At 38.0% G+C, this 16485-nt stretch overlaps 2 protein-coding genes across 2 annotated transcripts; both read right to left on the bottom strand.

Moving 5' to 3' along the window:
- Positions 1-3491: 3491 nt before the first annotated feature.
- LOC103411498 (uncharacterized) lies at positions 3492-6149 on the bottom strand. The gene is made up of 8 exons (XM_008350132.4): positions 5721-6149; positions 5515-5603; positions 5271-5409; positions 4886-4960; positions 4636-4757; positions 4474-4549; positions 4246-4305; positions 3492-4117 (listed from the first exon to the last, which is right to left on the bottom strand). The coding sequence occupies exons 1-8, from the start codon at positions 5820-5822 to the stop codon at positions 3989-3991; spliced, it is 792 nt and encodes a 263-aa protein (XP_008348354.1). The 5' UTR covers positions 5823-6149; the 3' UTR covers positions 3492-3988.
- A 1543-nt stretch (positions 6150-7692) lies between these two features.
- LOC103411528 (BTB/POZ domain and ankyrin repeat-containing protein NPR1) lies at positions 7693-12394 on the bottom strand. The gene is made up of 4 exons (XM_008350154.4): positions 10776-12394; positions 8909-9662; positions 8492-8689; positions 7693-8187 (listed from the first exon to the last, which is right to left on the bottom strand). The coding sequence occupies exons 1-4, from the start codon at positions 11322-11324 to the stop codon at positions 7916-7918; spliced, it is 1773 nt and encodes a 590-aa protein (XP_008348376.3). The 5' UTR covers positions 11325-12394; the 3' UTR covers positions 7693-7915.
- Between the last annotated feature and the right edge of the window lie 4091 nt (positions 12395-16485).

Raw genomic sequence — 16485 nt, 5'->3', positions numbered from 1 at the left:
TGTCAACCTCCGTGCTCCGCGGCAAGGCAGACTAACAAAAAATGCCCAACCTTTACTCACATTCGAGAAAACACTCCCAACAAGATTGCTTGCTCAAAAATCGAAGAGGCACCGCTCTCCGAATCTCGAGAGCCAGACTCCCAACAGGATTACTTTCTTAAAAATCGAAGAGACATTGCTCTCCGAATCTCAAGAGTCAGACTCCCAACAAGATTACTTTCTCAAAAATCGAAAAGGCACCGCTCTCTGAATCTCGAGAGCCAGACTCCCAACAGGATTACTTTCTCAAAAATCGAAGAAACACTGCTCTCCGAATCTCAAGAGTCAGACTCCCAACAGGATTGCTTTCTCAAAAATTGAAAAGGCACCGTTCTCCGAATCTCAAGAGCCAGACTCCCAACAGGATTGCTTTCTCAAAAATTGAAGAGGCACCGCTCTCCGAATCTCAAGAGCCAGACTCCCAACAGGATTACGTGCTCAAAAATCGAAGAGACACCACCGCCCTCCAGATCTCGAAAGCCAGACTCCCAACAGGATTACTTTCTCGAAGAGACACTGCTCTCCGAATCTCAAGAGTCAGACTCCCAACATGATTGCTTTCTCAAAAATCAAAAAGGCACTGTTCTCTGAATTTCGAGAGCCAGATCCCCGACAGGATTGCTTGTTCGAAAATCGAAGAGGCACTGCTCTCCGAACTTCAAGAGCTAGATTTCCTTGGATAAAGCTTGTCTGCAATCTTCACACACAACATCAGCTTTCCAGATACCACAGACCACTTTTTCAAAATGCTCTGACAAAGTTAAAACACGTGAAGCTTGCAGCTCCCACTACATTGCTATAACCAAGAAGGGTAAAGGAATAACACTACTACTTGTTGTTAGGAAGACTCCTATATATGTCGACCTCCATCCTCCACAGCCAAGCAAACCTGCAAATAAAAAAAATGCTCAACTTTTCTTCACATCCTAGAAGGCACTCTCAGTAGAGTCTCTCGAAATACTCAGCTTCTTTTCCTCCCGATAATACCTCTGCAAACAAGCCACACCAGAGCAAGAGTATCTCATATCATCAGGGTTAAAAGCAAGAGTATCACATATCATGCTTTTTCCCTGTCTTTTCCTTTGGCCTTGTTCTTACCTGCAAGACAAGGAAAAAGAGATCAATCAATCAGCACTTGGAATCAAGCTTTCAGTCAGGAACTGACTGCCTGAAACCTCTTGCCTGATTACTTACCTGGCATTGCTCTCGAGTACTCATCTTCAACATCTTATGCTTCCAGAGAAGATACCATATCTGCCTGAGGAACAGATAGGGCAAGTGAGAAGGATACAAGGAAGCATGTGGAGACAAGCGTAACAGAATACGTGTCGATACATCCACTACTTTGTCAACATCAAAAGTATCTCATATCATCAGGGTCGAACGTACTCTAGATTTGATGAACTTGTTTTGACCCTCAAATTCTTGAGTCGGCCTTAGACTCTAGAGGAAACCAGAAAACCCTCCAACCCAGTTCAAGAATAAGTCTGTGGAAAGTTACTTCTTCAAAAGCAAAAGTATCTCATATCATATCTTCTCCATTTGCTTCTCTTTATCCTTGTTGCTGTTTACGACACAAGGAGAATGAGAACAATCAACCAGAAGCCGAAGTCGAACCTCCGATCCAGGTTGCTTACTTGGAAGTATGATTGTTTACCTTGTCTGTTACCTCCTTCAGCAAATCTCCTAGCTCGGCGACTTAGGGGACTCCTACTATAGGGTTTGTATCGCACTTGACCAAGCCCGAAACTACAAGTAAGCTTCAAGTGAAATTGATACATTACCTTGTGCATCTTCATCGGTTAAAGATACCACCCCTGGATGGAGGAAAAGTACTTACAGAGAAGATGCCACATCTACATATGAGACAGATAAGGCAAGTGAAAATGATACCACACTTCAGTACTTAGAAGTTTCGTGATCACTCAATGGCTTGGATCTTGCAAGTCCCCAACCGAGGAGCTTCCCTCACTCGAGAACTTAGGGGAGCACTGTTTGTACCATACTTGACCAATCCCAAAACTACTAAGTACCGGTCAACGTTATACCGTCAAGGACCCAGAAGAGTTTCCCTCCAACCAGGAGGCCAATCACAGCGCGACACGTGTCGACATCAGAAGCCAATCATAGCGCGACACATGTCAACATCAGAAGCCAATCACAACACGACATGTGTCAATGTCAGAATGAAACTAGAAACTCTCTTCTATAAATAGAGATCATTCTCTCACAATATTTTCTAATGTTATTTTGTACTAAATCATTCACTAGTACTCACTAAAAGAGAGCTTGAACCTATGTACTTGTGTAAACCCTTCACAATTAATGAGAACTCCTCTACTCCGTAGACGTAGCCAATTTGGGTGAACCACGTACATCTTGTGTTTGCTTCCCTATCCCTATCCATTTACATACTTATCCACACTAGTGACCGGAGCAATCTAGCGAAGGTCACAAACTTAACATTTTCTGTTGTACCAAAGTTCTTGCTGATTTTGTGCATCAACAAGTCCCAATTGGTGTTCCTCCTCCGGTGAATTTTGAAAAAGTCAAAACGGTTCCCATAAGCTTTGGAGTCAAGAGTAGTGTCTGCAACTTATGAGAAGATCAAACCATTAGATTTAGCTCAAATTTTAGTATGATATGGATAGGAGGATACCGATCAACTTTCGTGAAGAAACAATTTCGATCTGATCTACTGAAAAAGGAGTTTCGGTACTCATAAGATGGTTGTCTAGTTTTCTGCGGAATTAGAAACTGGGTTGGTGTTTTAGACATCTGCGACGATGGCACTTCCGAGGTCAGCAAGTTGGAGTTCAAAGGCAGTTTATATGGCTGTCAGATTTTCTGCCAATAATAATGATAATAGTTATATAACCAAATGTATATTTACTTTAAGAAAATTAGTCATACATAGATATAAAGATGAAATGAAAATATTTTCTTATCTGTGAGATTCCAACTAACAGAGATGAGAGGTAGGTAGTGCTTCACCGAATTTATGGCGTGTGCTTTCCATTGACACGAGAGCTTCTCGTGCTGATAATATTTTGTAAAATCGACGATATGTGTACAGTAGAATAAAGTAAATAAAACACAATGTTTACGAGGTTTGGCAAGTGTGTCTACATCCTCGGAACAACAGTAGTACTTTCTTTTATTATCTAAAATAATTGAAGTACAAAATAACTCTCATTATTTTCTCCTCTCTAACCTGGCTACTGGTGATTTCTTCCGCATCTCTCTTATTTCCTCTTCTCTTCCTTTCCTCCATAACTCCTCTTTCTTTCCTTTGTATGTTATTCTCTCGTCTCTTTCTTCTTCTTCTCTCCTCTTCCTTCCTCCATATGTTCTCATCTTATAGGCAAAATATTACATTAGCAACACTATTCACTTTACAAATTTTCCTCAAATAAATAGTGAAATATTATGCATGAATAGTACTTCATTCGTTGAATAATAACAACTCATCTGATTTTTCTTTGGGTGAATAGTAATAAATTTTTCATGTGGTCATCCACGTATTATAATATAACATATGAACTATATATACATATGCGGTTCCAGACAGAATACCGCCACTTCTTTACCAGCACGTGACATAAAGGCGCTGCTGTTCATGACTGGCAAGGTGGTGCGAAGTACACCAGTGCTTGTCCCTTCCCTGGCTCACAATGCTGAGATAAAAATGAAAACGAAATACTAATTCAAGCTCCATCCCAAGCACGGAACTAAGAAAAACAGAAGGGTTCTCGAACATCTGCTATATTTTTGGGTTCACATTGAATCAGAACCCCTAAACGTATTCATTATCGGTCTCGAAACCATTTACATGCTAGAAGTGGGGACAGAGAAACAAGAATGGGCGTATCATACATCCAGATAAACCGCAAATCGCTTTAGACCTTCAGTCGCTTCTTGAACCAACGTCACCCATCAATAAGATCTTTCACTGCCTCTTTGCTAATGTCTTCTTCAATCCCTTCAAAATCTTCCAAAACCACATCACATTCATGACCGCTAGCATTGGTGGCACTGCGAAAGCTAAGAGTCTCCCAATTATGTGCATTTGTTTAACCTGTTAAACAAGTTCATGCAGGCTTAATATATTTCTAGTTGCATATCGCATGTTAATTAAATAATCAATTTGAAACTTAAACTTCTAAGATGTAGTCATTGTAGGTCAGCAGACCAGCTGCTCCGCACCTGTTCATAGTGCAGGTAGAGATGGTAGAACAGATACATGAACAAGACTATTCTCGCCACCTGCACAGAGAAATGCGTAAGCATGTCTAAGATCAAAGGTACGAGGAAAGTCGAATCCAGAAAGATTTGTCAAAAAGTCTTCCCTTCGTAAACGCAATGCAGCAGATTAAATTAAAGAAAAGGAACACAATGGAAGTCATAGAAACATTACAGATATATCTAACTCACCAACCAAGCAATGAATATTACAACCCCATTAATCAAATATGTTCTGGACCTCTTCATTCCAGTCGTGTCAAGATACCTTCACAATCAAAACAATACTAAGCATCAACAGTAAGGAACGAAATCATAGATTTTGAAAATGGATTTCCAGTAAGAAATGCATACCATCTCAAGTTGATACCGGGGGTAGTTGTCTCAGAGATAAGAACCATGTAGTTATAAAGCTGTCCCTCGCCAGTCAACATAGCATATGCTACCGATGTTATAGAAAGAAGATGATGAACCACCTGAAAGATTAATATGATCACCATAAAATTGACAAGGTCATTCACTTCGTAAAATTAGGTTCTGCTTGTCCAACACCGGTAACAGAATTCATCCCGATGACGAACAATTCAAACCAGAATGCACTTACATATTCCATTCCACCTAGAGCAGGGTAAAACCAAAAGATCATCGCAAGGTCAGTAAGAAAGTACCCAACTGAAACCTGCCACAATGACACCACCAAAAGGCAGCATAGCGTCTGTTAGAATTACGTATTATTTGCATGACTGGCTTCTCTAATGCCTAAATTTCTAATCATACGATTGAGGTTAAACTTATTGGTATGACTTCAAAATTAGAATGCACTTACACATCAATTTGCCAGTGATATCAATTTAGTTGATTATTACTTGAAATTTCAAACATGCAAGAAAACCCCAAATCGAAACTAACAGCAAATCCAAGTCTGAACATGAAATATCGAAAAGCAGTAGCATATTCGAAGCTTAAACATGCAAATGTCCAAAACTTACCCCCAATGCAAATGTAGACAGTGGGGAACTCTGCAGCGTAACGAAAGCTTTAAGCTCCTGATCAGAATAAAGATCTGACCAAAATACCAAGTACAATGACATAGCAGTGATAAAAAGGGCATGAATAGTTGATATAGCCCTGCAGAATCAGCATAACAAAACACAACACACATGGGTTATGAGTGAATGAACAAAAACCGAAAAATAATCAGCAAGAATTTAGATTAGGCTGAAAAAAAATCACCGATTATTCCACTCAATGCGTTGCATCTTTGAAAGGTTGGAATAGCTCTTAAAGTAAGCAGCACTAAGCAAGTGGTTAAGATCATAAACCTGAAAAAATAACAACAAAAATTACCAAAAATTGAAGAAAAAGAGACTAAATTTACACATTACATGCTTCCATCGAAACAATTAGCAAAAGGGTTTAGCGAGAGAAGCAGGGCGTACCAATTTGCAAGCGAAAATACCCACAATCATCGACGTGTAGGGAACATAAGGGCTGGAGAGTGTGAAATTCTTCAGCAACATGTCGTACGATTGGATTGCCATTCAGAAGCACCAAAATCCCAGCAACCCAATTGCTCTAACGTTCCGAAAATCGACACCGAGGTCGAATTTCGAGCAGCAATCAGCAAAAGACGCCTCCTTTGGTGGAAAAAGTTGATGAAAAATTGGAAAGGGTAGGCAGAGGGGGTTGAGCAAAGAAGGAAAGAAGGACGATAGAAACGTGAGAAAGCAGTGGCGAGTTAAAAGAGACGACGAGGAGCGGGCGAGAGACCCAATCAGGCTTCGGGCCCAAGCAAGCTGATGAATCGCTGCGCAAGGCAACGCAACTTCTCATGTGAAACTTCCAGAACCAAAGAAACGAACAAATTTAAGTATTTAATGGGAAGTTTTCTTTTTTATATTAAAATTGAAGTATTGGAAAATTGATGGGCCCTTCATAACAATTGGACTTTCGTTTTTTTAAATCTAGAAATTTAGATAGGATTGTCTTATTATAGCAGTTTTCGGATCAAGGGTTGAATTAAATTACAGGGCGCCTTAAATGGGAGAGATTTTTCAATGTAATCGATATATGAGATGGTACATCACGTGTTACTAAACAAATGGTAGGATATGTATGCTAAAAAGTTAATAACTTAAAAAATAAAATTTCCCACAATTCCTATTAAGTAAAACGCGTGGTGTATCACTTGTGTTCCCGTCACAAATAAAAATTTCTCCTCAATGAATTGATAACGTAGTTGGGGTTCCATCATCCAAAATTTTCTTTTGAACGAAGATCAATTCTTGAATCCAGTAGGTCAACCACATCACTTGTCTCGTACATGAATTTTTATTTATTTATTTTTATTATTTAGCAATATTGTATGTTAATGTCTTAATCACTAAGACAGTCCATTGTCTCATGATTAAAGCATACTTTAAAAGACAAATATTAAGGTAACTCTCTTAAAAATAGGATTATCTCTAAACTTTCTGCCACCTCAATGATGTTAAAGAGTAATGCTAGGGAGATTAAATTTGCAAACTAAATGATATGTCATCAATAGAAAATGAGCATGTTATCAATATTTAAGTAATAATTCAATCATTAACTTCCACGTCATTTAGTTTACAAATTTTAGTCTATAAATTTAGTCTCTCTAACATTACTCGACGTTAAATTATAAGATGACAGAAAGTTTATAGAGAATTCTACTTTTGAGAGTGTCCCATTTTGAGAGACCCCCATTTTTTACGGACTCTCTCATCCCTTTAGCATTTCTTATTCTAAAACGACCTGGTTCCATATTACTGTTTGTGCACCTAGAGAGGGTAAGGCTCAATTTTGCTTCCATAATTGGTTTACATGATTAATTATTAGCTTCTTATTGATCTATGATCTAGGATGGGATTACTTAACACTTGTCCATAATATATAAATTGTCATTTCCTGTGTCACGGTAAATTGCTCACACGCGCATGAGCAGTATCATAATGATACTCCACTTAAACCCTTTATTGGAATATCGCACATACGCGCGTGAGTATTCCTAAGTCTAGAAACAAGTCATGTTTTGTCATGTTCGTGTCGTTTTCATATTATATCAATTATCTTAATGAATCGTGTCAAACCTGTTATCTTGACAAATTCATATTAGGGTGATCCCATAATGATCCAACTTATTAACAGGTCGTGTCTTTTCGTGTTGAGTTAATAGGTCATGCAAGAAATTACCATACCTAATGTCTAGATCTAATGAACGATATCTTGTCAGATTCTTAACATCTAACCCGATAACGATCCAACTCGTTAACAAGTTCTTAACAAGTGACCCAAAAACAACTCGAATCGTTAACGGATTAACCTGTTATTTTCGTGTCAATTTATGTCGGATTAACGGGTCGTACAAAGAATCAACAGGCCTAAGTATTCCTTGTAAAGAAAAATTGGAGTTACAATTTTATTTCGTGGAAAGGTTAACACTGAATTTCTTATAACCAATATACAAGCCAAATACCTTAAGCTATGAATTACAGATTCATATCTGTTTGATAAGGAGAGAGCCAGAAAAATAGTCTCCCAAATATACATGTGGAAGGAAAGATACACCTTAAAGTTTATGAAAATCTAACAGCTTACTACAAAAATATAATCAACACCTTCTCCTTACCTTGTGATTTACCCCGTCCTTCGGAGAAGATGACGACGACGACGATGCTGATAAGACCGACCGGTTATTTTCAGCCATGTCCTTGCAAAATGCCTTCTGTACATCGTCTTTAAGTTCCAAGAACCGCATCCTCTTGATTCTCTGCTCTTCCGGAGTTCCCTTGTCGAGGATGAAATCAGCCATGTCCATCTCATCGTCCAAAAACTTATCAAGGACTTCCGAGCAGTTGGGGAAGAAACGCCGCCCCATTTTCACTGCCATCACCATTTGATGTAACATTGTAACTTATTAATTGGCCCAAGATCATCACGAATGCTCTTTGCTAAACTAGCTTTAGACTTAATACAGTTTTCCAAAGACTCTTGATCCTTTTAGGAGTAACTTCAGCATGGTAGTAGGGAAGTTAGATGACAAACCATATCGAAAGCATTTTGTAATTTTCAAAGAGATTAGGCATGGAATAACGCTTGAAGTTTGAAACACATTATAACACTCGTCTAGGAAACATGTAATCACAGAAGGATTGGGATATATGTCGCGGAGGTAAAATGGTCATACCAGTTTTAATAAGGGCTTGCATTCTTATTTGTAGTCTTTTGGTTCGTCCAGAGGGTGTTTCATTCAAATCAACCTCTCGTAAGTTCCCACTTGATCCTCTTGATGCCGCAAGGCCAGTGTACACTGATGTGGAATGAGCATCAGCCATTTCCATAGCAAGCTTGGCCTCAGCAGGAAACAACAACCGCGCAAATGCCACTGCAAATTTATGAAAGCTCAAAGCTGTTAGTCATTTTTTTCAACGACAAGAGTCAAAAACTCACTGAGCGTATATGTCTTGATGGCATTAAAAATTAGGCAGCTTAATGTGCCAGTAATTTTCACTTTTTTTACTTAATAAAACTTTCACAATCCATGGTCTGAACTCAATAATGTAATCCAAGGGAGTGATTTAATCTAAAAATTAAGAATGGTCACCTCTATTTTCTAGATAGTCCAGCCTCACGTGCAAATCATCAGGTATCACCTCTGATATGATCGATACGTTCCCAGAGATTGAGTTTCTCCGCATCTCTCTCTCTAGAAGTTCGATGCATAATCGATCTTTGTTAGATTCCTGTCCCTGCTTTGTGTTCTCCAAAAAATCCTTTGGTCTAGTCAATCTCCGGCAAATTGCAACAGGAGTTTGACCATCTGAAGTAGTTTCTAAGGCAGAGGCTCCCCTGTCCAGAAGAGGAACTAGCACTGCTGGCAGCTTACGTCTGGCTGCCACATGAAGTACAGTATGCCCTCGGGAATTGCGAAGATTGAGGTTAGCCTCGCCTAGACTGAGAACCTCCTTAACAACCTTAGGATCACAGTATGCAACAGCATAGTGGAGAGCATAAGCATCATCTAACGTAATATCAGATTCCTTGAGAAGAAGTCCAACTAGTTCAACGTCATCAGAATCTAATGCCTTGTGGATTCTCCTGATTCTCTTATCCTCTATCAACTCAATTTCCATCATACTTGATTCATCATTTTCGTGAGATTTGAGACGGAGCGATTTGATATCATTAGAAACTTCATGCGGAAACTCTTTCCCTATGGCCATGTAGTCAAGATCGGACCTTGCTATCCTCTGGATGCAGTGTGAGAGCAGCTGGCTCAGTTGGCAGTGGAAGGCAGCTTTAAGAATTGGTATTACATCTTCAATAAGGGCTTTCTCCACAAAGTTTGAAAGACGGCGCTGCATAAATTGGTGGAAATCGTCAGCATAAAAACACCCAAACTTTGGCTAGTGTTGGGAAACCTAAAATAAACATTACTAACTTGCTGTTTACTTGAATAAAAATGCCACTAAACGTAATAAAGAACAGATAGGCGACTGATTCCCCCGAAAACAAGGTGATGAAAAATTAACATCTGCAGTGCTATATGTAGATTATACTAAATGTGTTGAAATCTCAAACTTGAGAAGGCTTGCGAACACGTTCAAATCTAAGATTTTAAAAACAACTGAAAAAGAAAAAGCACAAACAAGCAAAGGACAAGGATCCTTTTGTAAATTATTTAGACATTATCATCCTACCAAAACTACAGAGGAAAACCAAATAAAGCTTACAAGAAAAATTGCAGTCATTCTTGTTGTAAAAGGTATAGCACCGTAAAAAGCAAGAACAACCCCTTTAATAAACAAAACAAGAATACAGTATTCCCAGACAAGTTGAAACTAAAGAAAGTGTGGAAAACCCGAAAATAATTAAGAAACTGTAGGCCGGTGAAGAAAACAAACAGTTGGTGTACCCATTTAGTAATTGTGAAGCTTCAGAGCCTTTGAGAACAATAAAAGATGTCGTGACTAAGAAATTATAGGCGACACAAGCTACTGCGCACCAGAGCACTGAATTGGACATTTGACAGAAAGAAAGTTGCTCAAGGGTTTCAATTTTTATCAGAAAATAATTTGCCAGAGAAGATAAAACTACGGAGAGGGCAACCTTAATACACATATGCTAGTATTTCATCATCACATTCCAGGTTTCATCAATTCTGCGGAACGAAAAATTGAATTTGCAGTGTTTTTAGATCGTAACTATCAAAATCTTTGCCGATTTGGGAGTTTCAATCATACATACCAAACTTGAATGCAGGTGCTATGAAGATTAAACTTAAAGCATTTTCTTTTAATATAAAGCAGTACTTATTACTGCATGAATTTAATCAGACAATTTTAACTAATCAATTCAACTTAAAAAGCTGTCACAACTTTGCCCTGCATTCATATTTATAAGAACACAAATAATTGAATGGAACAATCATTTGCAGAAGAGAAACACTAGAAATGGAAGCTTGAACAAACCTGAACAAGCTGAACAAGTTCCTTCATCTGGAAAGTGGAAGAAGCATACATCAATTCCACAACATAATTAATAGCAGGGCCGCACGCATCATGCGGACAACCATCATCAACGCACGTGGACACTTCTCGAGGGGATGGATTAAGCTTCCCAGTGTACAAGTAGTTCAAGAAAACCTTGAAGGCTTCATAGCCAACCCCGCCGTTTGGAACCAATTCAGACATGAGATACCTCGGTTTACCTTCCTTGTTCGAATCATCACTCCCCTTCCTAAAAAGCTCCTGAAAAAACTGACTACGGGAAGCCAATATACACCGATTGACACCCACGGTGTTACCCTCAACAACAATCTCAGCATCACTGTAGTCAAACTCAGGATCAAGTAACAGCCTCTCAAGATTATCGCTCAGTTTGCTTAGACTCAAGTAATGTTCAATACTCGGCGCGGGTGGGGAACTGGCTGAGGCAGATGCATGGTTACTACTAGACCCATTTGACAGATTGGAGGAGGCAAAGCTCAAGGATGATGACAGTTCATTGACATTATCCATGGCTTCCAAAATCTATGCAGTCCTGTCTAAGCTTAACAATGCTATAAATAAATAATTCACGAACCCCAAATCACCCTATTAAGAGAACCCGAAATCGGGCTAATTCTCCTCCACAAACTGCATAATCCTATGGAGAAATCATATCAAAATTTACCCAATTTCTCCAAACACAGAAAAATGCTCAAAACTAGCAAAAGAAAGAGAAATAATCTGAACCCAAATAACCAATTTCTCAAAAAGTCAAAACTTAATTTCAGGAATTACCCAGTTGCTGAAATATTGACCAAAATCCAAAAAACAAATCAAAAGGATTAATTTCTATTTCTACAGAAAGCTCCATATCCAGGCAGAGATATGGCTTGAATCTTCATAACCCATTAAATTCAAAGCTTCGAGCTTTCAATAGTGAACAAAAATATGAATCAAAAGTTCCAAACCTAGAAAAAATATTGACCAAAATTCCAAGAAAAAAGGATTAAGCTTACTTACAAAGACACCCTTTTGAAAAAGAAAACAAAAGCTTGAAAGACCTGAGAATTGACCAAGAAAAGCTTCAGGTTTCTAAGATGACGCCCTGAAATTTAACAAGATTTTGAAGGAATATAACACAAACCCGCTCTCTCTCCCTCCCTCTCCCTCTCTCTCTCTCTTCTCTGAAAGCGAAAAAGGAAGTGCTGTGAATCCAACTGGTCAGAGCAAACGGTTGACTGGACAAGTAATAATACAAACTTTAAACACAACTGGATGTTCTTAATGACAAAATTTAACTGGTCAGCATACTCAACACCATCAAAAAATTTAAAGAAAACTAATAAAAATTATTTGAAAATTTTGAATTTTAATAATAAAAATAAAATAAATGATAAAATGAATAGTATTAGAATTGATTTTTTAATGTAAAAATGTAATTTTTTATTAAAGTAAACAATACCGGCTGTTTTTCGTTAAAATTTTTAAAATTTTATATAATAATCAAGATTAATTTATGTTATCAGATAAAACTAAAATAAAATAGTGATTATTCAAGATATTAAGGATTTTCCCTCCTCTTTCCTTTGGGTTTATAGGGTGCCGGGAGGGGGGCAGCCCCGGGTGAGTTGACTACGCGTTCTCTTGACATGGGAACCTATCAGGAAGCATCAATCATTGCGGCGGCTGCAATTATTTCTGGTTGAAAAATAGCAACCATTCATATTACGGCTACTTTATTACGTTGTCAAGTTGGTTTCAGATGACGTTGGCTTTGTCTTTCTTGACAAGGGATTAGTGGCTTCTCAACGACAATCCATTCTTTTGAAGGTTGAAAAGGTTAATAGAGGCATTTCAACTTTCCATGTCTTTATCGTATGATTCATCAATGCTTAAAATTGAATACAAAACGTGTCGTGTGAAATACAAACCTGAAATTTATTTCTAACAATTAGATCACTTCTGTGATTTACAAGATTTTGGCATTCTTTTACTTGTCTCTATTACACTTCGGACTTTTCTTATTTTGATAGGATAGAATAAATCGATAATAATTTGACAAAAAAAAAATCAATAATAAATTTAGCACAAGTAACAAGTAAGAAAGTTATTTTGTTTTATCTTAGCAGCTGCAGTATAGTAGGCACAAGTATGAACGTCTAAGCCCACAATAAACATATGATGATGTAAGTAATTGAGCATTTGAGGCAGCTACTATTTTAGAGTGAGGATCTTCGTAAGATTTTTTTTTGGGAATTTTAGGAATTCTTAAATCACATTCATTTATTGTACATTGTGTGATAAAAAATTATTGTAAATTTTTTTATATAAAATTGAATATAAACAATACCTGACAAAAACTGACCGCACGATATATGATAAACGAATATGATTAGAGGATATTCAGGATCTTTACGAAGGAATCCTACGAGAATCCACTCTAACTATTTTATTCTTATGTTTAGTTAACAACAACCTTAAAATATTGAATACTGACTTTTTTATTATTCATATGACAAATTAATATATCGTTGGTTCGAAATGATATTGAACTTCTTCTTTTTTCTTAATGATTCTGTTAAGGTGCTTACTTATGCACTCGAGTTAAAGAGTTTTATTTTTTGTTCTCCTTTAACATTACTTGTAAAAAAAATGAGAAACTTTATATTAGGAAAGGTTGATAAAATTTTGAGGTACATCAAGTATAATATAATACAATTAGTTAAAAACTTAAATATATTTTTTTTTCAACTAATTATATTATAAATATTTGGTGCATATGATCGTATTCATATCACACTGAAAAATTTCTCGAGTTTGAGGGTGTAGGATAAGGAGCGGGCCAGGGTGGATTTGCATGTGCCTGGGGTGGCCTTTCATTGCAATTAACAATGGAATTCTACCTTCTTTATCTCCTTCTGCCTTTTGCCATCTCCAAGGGTATGCAAATTTTTGCATGATTGGGGTTGTTTTTATTTTGGTATGGAGCATAATGGGGACAAAGTTTGGTCACTATGGTTATCCTCATTTTGTTGGCTTCTTTTGTTTTCCTCATTCTTATCGTTTTTATTCGTTTTTTGGTAAGGTTGTCTGACTAGGTCAACTCTCATACTGAGTGATGTGACACACCCCGATCAAGAGGATCCAGGTGTGCTGGCCGTCACGTGAGCGTGACGTAACCATAAGTGCGACACGGAAGCGAAACAACAGCATACATAAGAAGGAATTCAAACCAACTCTAGCAGAACAACCTACTAGAATAACAGGACGAGTTAAGATAAACACATAAATTCAGAGCATAGGTTTAAGTGCAGTCAAGTAGGACAAAAACATAAATTCAGAGCATAGGTTTAAGTGCAGTCAAGTAGGACAAAAATAAAAGTACATCACCCTCAGGTGAGTCCTACATGTCAAGTGTCTGTCAGAATGCCGGAAAAAAAAGACCTCGAGAGCCACCAACTGCTAACTAGAACCTGGAGGGGCGCAAAACAAAATGAGTGGGTCAGTAAAACTAAAGATTTTCCAAAACATTTCGTTAAAAACATTTCTAACCCCTCACCGTAAAACCTGTATACTTTCCCAGAAAAATAGTATATAAACACATATATATATCATCAAGAGCTCAAATCACAATCCATCGTAATAACATCTCAGAAATGATATGCCATGCCCAAAATATAATCAGAATGCATCAATATCAATTAGGTGAAATAATAAATCAACCAGAGACCCTACAATGGTCATGTACGGCTGATTCTAAAGCTCAACATCCCACTCAGCCGAAGTCACCACAGTGACCTATACAGCCCTACCGGAGTCACCAATTGTGACATGTACGACACTACACTGCACATTACTCGGAACTACGTATAATAGTCTGTACGATGATAGGTGTATAAATACGTTATAGTGCTTCTCTCAACAATCATCAGTGCGCATAACTAAGGTCACCCACTAGTCGGAATCACATCTAGTGATCTGTACGACTAGCATGTCGGAACCCTCACATGGTCTGTACGACATCCACCTACTTGGATCCAAGGCGAGCGTGCGGTGTGGTGAATAACAATATAAGCACTAACACCTAAGTGCAGGTTATGAGCTTTCAATGCAATTCATATAAAATAACTCATCTGAATGATAATAAAACTCACATGTGCGTCCACCGCGTCAATTCACATATATATGCATCAATTCTCAATTAAAATATCTCAACATTTGCATGCATGGTAATTTAAATCATAATTTTCATATAAACGCATTTTCTGAGAAAAACAGTTGTATATAGGTAATACGAAATCAAAACTGCTCACTCATTGATAAGTCGATGGGTCGTAACCCCCGTGACGTCCCTGGATGCGCTCGTCCTCGGGATAGGTGTCACCGGAAAAATCCCAAGAAAACCTGCCAAAGTTGAACCACGTGATCCCGACGTCCAAAACCTTCAAACGAAGCACTCCGAGCTTCCTTGGGACCTCACTAAGCTCACTACAAGCTTAGAATTCCCTTGGTTGCCTCGATCCACCGAGATTTGGGAGGTTTTGGGTGTGTCCGTACGTATGGGTGTGTGAGAGAGAGGGAGTCGAGATGGAGGAGAGAGAGAGGCTACGAGAATGAGAGGGAGAGAGAGAGGGTTTGTGATGTCCAAAAACAATCCCCACCATCCATTTCTTCCCTAATTCCCTAACCACACAAGCAATCCAACAATTTAATATTTTTATCCACTTAATGGTATTTCCAATAGTTTAGGAAAAATATGAAATATCCAAAACATATCACACACACACCTTAGTAACGCCAAGGGTACTTTCGTCATTTAACACTCATGATAGAAAATCTCGGGACGGGCTATGACAGATGCGTAGGATTAAATGTTGTTAAAATATAAGAGTTTCAATGTTTTTAAGCGGCACTTTATAGATAATGTGGTCGGACTATCCCGCACAAGTTTTTCTCCTAAGATTGACATGCTAAGTGATAAGGTTAATGTTGCATTTTCAGTTTTGTAACGGATAAGCAAGGGTACCAATTGGCTCAAAAAGATTATTTGTGTAATTGTTTTAACTCTCTCTCTCTCTCTCTCTATCTATCTTTCACCATGTGACATGTCGTTGCGTAAGGCCATCTCCAACCGAAGGCTAGCCAAAAGGCTCGTTTTAGCTCTATGGCCCTTCAAGAAATTAATATTTTAATGAACAGTGCATGACCATATTTCTTAGGCCATCTCAAACCGAAGGTTGGCCAGATGGCTCGTTTCAGCCCTCTAGCTCTTCAAGAAATTAATATTTTAATGAATAGTGTATGGCCATATTTCTTACCATCTCCAACCGAGGGCTAAAGTCTGTCACAAGAAATCATTTCCAACTGAGGATCAAATGGCTATAGTATGGAATGTGAAAAATTGAAATAAAATGATGTAAGATAGTATGAAATAGTGAAAAATATGTGAGAAATGATGTAGGAAAAAATTAGAAATTAAAAAAAATGTCCAAAAAAAAAAAAGTGGGCTGGGCATAAACAACAAAAAATGTGTTGGGACAAAAAAAAACCTAAACCCTAAACCCTAGGCTGGGCAAATGGAAAAGAACAAAAAAAAATGAAATTAGGCTAGCCAGCCGGTTGGCCCTTTGGCCTTTTTTTTGTCCAGTAGGGCCCACGAGCCCTTTGGCCTGGCCCTCGATTGAAGACGATT

The sequence above is a fragment of the Malus domestica genome, chromosome 09, assembly GCF_042453785.1.
Source record: "Malus domestica chromosome 09, GDT2T_hap1".
Lineage (NCBI taxonomy): Eukaryota > Viridiplantae > Streptophyta > Magnoliopsida > Rosales > Rosaceae > Malus > Malus domestica.
The sequence above is the reverse complement of the archived record's forward strand: the minus strand, read 5'-3'. Positions and strand labels throughout refer to the sequence as shown.

Excerpts from the sequence above, each read along its gene's own strand:
- LOC103411498 (XM_008350132.4), bottom strand. The coding sequence starts at position 5,822 with ATGGCAATCCAATCGTACGACATGTTGCTGAAGAATTTCACACTCTCC. Across the intron at positions 4,961-5,270 it reads TGTCTACATTTGCATTGGGG|GTTTCAGTTGGGTACTTTCT; the intron begins GTAAGTTTTGGA and ends TCATTGTGGCAG. Across the intron at positions 4,758-4,885 it reads CTCTAGGTGGAATGGAATAT|GTGGTTCATCATCTTCTTTC; the intron begins GTAAGTGCATTC and ends TTAATCTTTCAG.
- LOC103411528 (XM_008350154.4), bottom strand. The coding sequence starts at position 11,324 with ATGGATAATGTCAATGAACTGTCATCATCCTTGAGCTTTGCCTCCTCC. Across the intron at positions 9,663-10,775 it reads AACTTGTTCAGCTTGTTCAG|CGCCGTCTTTCAAACTTTGT; the intron begins GTTTGTTCAAGC and ends CAATTTATGCAG. Across the intron at positions 8,188-8,491 it reads GCAAGCCCTTATTAAAACTG|TGAAAATGGGGCGGCGTTTC; the intron begins GTATGACCATTT and ends TGGTGATGGCAG.